The sequence below is a fragment of the Silene latifolia genome, chromosome 9 (assembly GCF_048544455.1).
Source record: "Silene latifolia isolate original U9 population chromosome 9, ASM4854445v1, whole genome shotgun sequence".
In the NCBI taxonomy this organism is placed as follows: Eukaryota; Viridiplantae; Streptophyta; class Magnoliopsida; order Caryophyllales; family Caryophyllaceae; genus Silene; species Silene latifolia.
This window is the reverse complement of record NC_133534.1, coordinates 152615033-152620499: the sequence shown is the minus strand read 5'-3', so window position 1 is coordinate 152620499 and position 5467 is coordinate 152615033. Positions and strand designations below refer to the sequence as shown.

Below are 5467 nucleotides of genomic sequence, written 5' to 3'. Positions count from 1 at the left end.
TAGCAAGGCAAAGGACTTTCTTAAGGGGCCTAATCGTTATTTAAGCCCTTAGTTAACCTAAAACTTGTACTTAATATAAATACCTCATGTATTTAGAGAATACATTAAGTTAGCTTAGATTAATTTAGACTACTTTAATTAGCTTAATTATATCTTAATCCTTATTTAATTATTATTCAAACAATCTTAGATCTAGCTTGGTAATTGAAGATTACTTGGGTTTTGTATTGGAGAATTGACAACCCTTCATCATTAATCAAGGCTTTCTTATATTATTCTTCCATTTCCTTTGTTCATCTTAAGTTGGTAAAATTCCTTTACTCTTTACTTAATCTTTTACTTAATCTTTTGTTAGTTACTTTACTCAATCATCATGTTTATACTTGTTAAGATGTTTGACACCATTGATGACATGATTACCATGATGATGTGTGAATAGTCTTCTAGTTAGGGTTAGTGGGGGATTAGGGGAGTAATCATGGATTAGATCTATGCTTAATGAGTTCATATGGATGATTGTATGTTGTGTTTTCAACTTATGCACATGTTATGCTTGATGAAATGCTTGATTGACAACCTAGCATGATTCTCTAATATTTTCAACAAAACTTGTAAGATATAAATCAACTCAAGGCTTGTTAGACCATGCATATAGTTGAATAGCAAGATCCAAGTCATTGTAGGTGTCGTAAGTTATAAATCAACTTGACTCCGAGACCTAAGTCTCCCTAGGAATCGAATCAGCTCGATTCCAACACAGCTATAATCGTTTGTATGACTCATTATTGTGATTATACCATGTTTCCCGTATGAATCCATGACACCCTAGTGTTTTTAATCATTTATTTACATCCCTTTTTACATTTGCTTGCCTTGTTCTTCATTTGTTTACATTTTCATTGTTGTAGTTTAGCTTATACTCAAACTTAAATTGTGACACAAAGACATAACTACTTGTATTATATAACTATTTGATAAACCGTCGCTTGGGATTCGACCTCTACTTACTTCTTTACTAATAGTTTGTTGAGTTTATAAATATAGTTTGATTTGGTTATTAAGGACGTGACCACGATCAACATGGCTTTGTTGTCGGGGATGGTGTATTGTTGGATTGTTATCTTCTATTGCTTTTTAGTTGTGTCTTCCATTGCCTTGAGGAAACCACTTCCTCAAGGTATGTCATACATTTTCCTCTTAGTTTATGTTGCAATATGGACTTTAAAGATTGTTGTGTAGAGGGCCATGTGATCACTACCCTCATCAAAGTTCCCTTGGAAGCATTATCGGCTTTAGAAGCAAGTAAGGCAAACATAGTCATTGTAAGATGGAGGTAGATCTCTTGGAGGCCGCTCTTGTAATACTTCGTATTTAATAATTATATAATAATAATATTTTATTGTATTTAGCGAGTTGGGCTTGAGACGGAATAATAATAATAATAATAACAATAATAATAACTTTGGAGGTGGGGAAGGTTTTGGACTTGATTATGTTGGATGGCCCTCGTTTTGGATTACATCTTAATGTCTCCAAGACGGAGGTCTTTTGGCCTGTTGAGGATCCACGGAGTCGGCTTCCTGGGGTTTTCCCTACTTCTATTTCTCGGCCATTGCGTGGTGTTATTGTTTTGGGAGGACCTGTCAGTACTTGTCCTGGTTTTAGCAGTGAGATTGTGGCGACGAGAGTAACTAAGACCATTGAGCTAATGGACTTGGTTGCGAGGATTGAGGACCCGCAATGTGAGTTGCTTCTTCTTCGAGCTTATACTGGTATTTCTAAGCTCTACTTCTCCCTTTATACTTGCTCCCCTAGTGTTTTTGGGTCTGTCCATCTTCCTTTTGATACCGCTCTTCGTTCTAGCTTGGAACGTATTGTCACCGCATCACGGCCGGGTTTTGGGGATTGGCAGTGGCGCCTTGCTACTTTCCCTTTTCATCTTGGTGGTCTTGGTGTCTATGCGGCGGGAGATGTTTTATTTTATGCTTTTATTGTGTCCCGCTTAGTCTCTTTGGTTTGCGAGGCTAAGCTCCTCGGCCCTTCTGGTATTGTAGCTGCTGGCCCTGCTTTTGATGATGCCGCGCAGGTGTTTACTGCGACTACAGGTTCTGGTATATTAGGTCACCCTAGTGAAATTGCTGCCCCCAAACTTATGAGTGGCAGACATTTATTTCACGACGGTTGCTGCTGCCTCAGAGTCTGTTTTCTCTTTGACACCACGCCAGCTTGCTTTATGGCAGTCTCAGCAGGGTTCTCACTCCTCTGTTTGGTTACGTGCGGTTCCTATCTCTGGGTTGGGGCAGACTATGAACGGGAGGACTTACCGTAGTGTCTTTGGGGTATCGCCTGGGTGTTCCGTTATTCACGGTATCTAGGCCATGTCCGGCTTGCTCTCGGGTTTTTTTTGGGGATGTTTTTGGGGACCATCTTTGTTTCTTGTCTTCAGTCTTTGTGGGTGTTAAACATTGGCATAACCTTGTCCAGGACACTCTTTTCGACATCTGCTATAGATCTGGTATTACTGCGGGGAAGGAGGTTGATATCGGTTTGGTTGATGGGCATGGTGGCTCTCTTCGTCCTGCGGATGTATTGATTTGTTCTTGGGACAGGGGGCGTGATGTGTGCGTCGACCTGACAGGTTCTTCACCTTTGACTCAGACTGGGTTGGCAGATTTTGGGCCGGGCCGGGTTGTCGCTGATGCTGCTCCGCGAAAGTGTGCTAAGTATGGGGATTTGTGCGCGGTAGCGGGTTATGGTTTCCTACCTTTCTCGTTCTCTTCACTTGGGGAGCTGGGTTCGGATGCTGTTGCCTTGCTCAAGCGGATCCAGAAATTCTCGGTATCTCAGGATGCGGGGGCTCGGGTGGCCGCTTACATTTTTACTAGACTTAGCTTTGCTATTGCTAAGGGTGTGGGAGCCCAGATTGTCTCTCGGCTCCCCACCAATTTCATGTAAACCTTTATTTTTATTTTAATGAAAGCTGCGCGCATCCCTTTAAAAAAAAATAAAAAAAAATAAAAAAAATAATAATAATAATAATAATTTCCTAGTCATAAGGCTGCTGGCCCTGATGGCTATTCAAGTGCCTTCTTTAAAGATGCTTGGGATGTGGCAGGGAATCAGTTTGCAATGCAATACAAGATTTCTTCCAGTCTGGTAAACTTCTAAAGCAGCTGAATCATACCCTAATCACCCTTGTCCCTAAGTGTGCATTACCTCAGAATGTAACACAATTCAGACCCATCTCATATTGCAATGTAATTTATAAGTGTATCTCTAAGCTGCTATGTAGCAAATTATCTGAGGTTTTGCCTGATGTGATAAGTGATAATCAAGGAGGATTTGTTAAAGGAAGGAGCATTGTGGAAAACATCCTAATTTGCCAGGATATAGTGAGGCTTTATAATAGGAAAGCTATTTCTCCTAGGTTCCTTCTGAAAGTTGATTTGAAGAAAGCATATGATTCTATTAGTTGGGAGTTTTTAGAACAGATGCTTGGTGCTTTAAACTTCCCTGAGCAGTTTACTGCCCTTCTAATGGAGTGTGTTAGAAGTGCCAGCTACTCTTTAGTGCTCAATGGTGACATTTTTGGTTTCTTTAAATGGAAGAAGGGCCTCAGGCAAGGGGACCCTTTATCCCCCCTCATGTTTACCATTTCTATGGAATATCTTAGTAGAGTGTTGGCTTTTATTACTGAGAATATGGACTTTAAATTTCACCCTATGTGTGGTAAGCTCAAATTATCACACTTGATGTTTGCAGATGACTTACTCTTGTTTAGTAAGGGGGATGTGGAGTCTATTATGGTTTTATTAAGAGCTTTTGCCACCTTTTCCAAAGCTTCTGGACTTCAAATGAGCCCTTCTAAAACCAATGCATATTTCAGAGGGCTTCCAAGTTGGGTAAAGGATGATATTCTGCTTGTCTCTAGTTTTCATGAAGGGGAGCTCCCATTTAAATATTTGGGAATCCTTATTACTGCAGGTAGATTGACAAAGGCTCAAACTCAAGTTCTTGTGGGACTTGACAAAGGCTCAAAGTCAAGTCAAATCCTTATTACTGCAGGTAGGTTGAGAAGGTGATTGCTAGAATTACAACTTTTGGGACAAGACACTTATCTTATGCATGAAGACTTGTGTTGGTTAGTTATGTCCTTACAACATTGTATAACTACTGGATGAGCATTTTTATTATCCCTAAGGGTGTCTTGAAGAGGATTAATGCTATATGCAGGAACTTCTTTTGGGATGGTAAAGTGGAGCTGATGAGGGTACCTCTTGTTAGCTGGGACAAAGTTTGCTCTCCAAAGGAAGAAGGTGGTCTAGGCATCAAAGATAGTTCAGTGTGGAATATTGTAGCACTGGGTAAGTTGGTTTGGTGGATTTATTATAGCCCTGACAAGCTTTGGGTTAAATGGATAAATCAAGTTTACTTAAATAATGAGAGCTGGAATGATTATAACCCCAGTGGTGATGTTAGCTGGGGATGGAAGAATGTTTGTAGAGCTAAAGACAAACTTAGCCCAGGTTATGCTCATGGGCAGTGGTCTCTGGATATTAGAGGATACACAGTGTGCAGTGGATGTGATTTGTTGAGAACAAGATTTCAGATTGTGACTTGGCATAAGTTCATTTGGCATTCTTGGACTGTGCCAAAGCACAGATTTTTGGGTTGGCTAATGGTTAGAGAGCCGATGCAGGTTAAAGAAAAATTATTTGCTCTAGGTATTTGTCAAGATGACCAATGCTTACTTTGTGGCAATGCCTCTGAAACTCATAATCATCTATTTGTGGAGTGTGTGTACAGCGGGCGTATCCTTATAGGGATGGCAAAGCTTTACGGGATATCTATACCAAGTGTAGAAGTCTTGCAATAGGTGTGGAAACAAAATTGGTCTTAAGCTAAGAAGGGTGTTCTCCTCTGCTCGTTTATGGCTTGCTATTATCAAATATGGATGCAGCGGAATCGAGTGCATTGCGAGCAGGTTCTCCTGCATCCTGATATAGTTCTTAAGCAAATTCAACAGGTTTTAAAAATGAGGGTTGATGCTGTTAGCAATCAGATTTTGGGTACTGACAAAATCTGGTTGAGTAGCATTGGTTTATGTAAGTAGAACTCTAGTTCTATGAAATTGTTTGTATGCAAATTTGGATAGGTTGTAATAGCTTTGTTTGAGCTTAATGGAAACTTATATTTCACCAATAATAATAATAATAATAATAATAATAATAATAATAATAATAATAATAATAATAATAATAATAATAATAAGCTACATGTATATACACACATACATTCATCCTATACTACTCCCAACCTATATATACCCCCACCCATACTACCCTATCCTATCTCATTTCACTCATCACATTTCCACCACACAAATAAGAGAGAAAAAGAGAGAAAAGAGAGAGTTTAGAAGAGGAGAAGATTTTGTCCCTCCGCCTCGAGTTCGTAAGGTAATACC

At 39.6% G+C, this 5467-nt stretch overlaps 1 protein-coding gene across 1 annotated transcript; it reads left to right on the top strand.

Annotated features, from left to right (window-relative positions):
- The first annotated feature begins 1080 nt into the window (after nt 1–1080).
- On the top strand, nt 1081–5113 carry LOC141601772 (uncharacterized). The gene is made up of 5 exons (XM_074422075.1): nt 1081–1177; nt 1240–1333; nt 3116–4078; nt 4234–4858; nt 4961–5113. The coding sequence occupies exons 1-5, from the start codon at nt 1081–1083 to the stop codon at nt 5111–5113; spliced, it is 1932 nt and encodes a 643-aa protein (XP_074278176.1).
- Nucleotides 5114–5467: the final 354 nt, after the last annotated feature.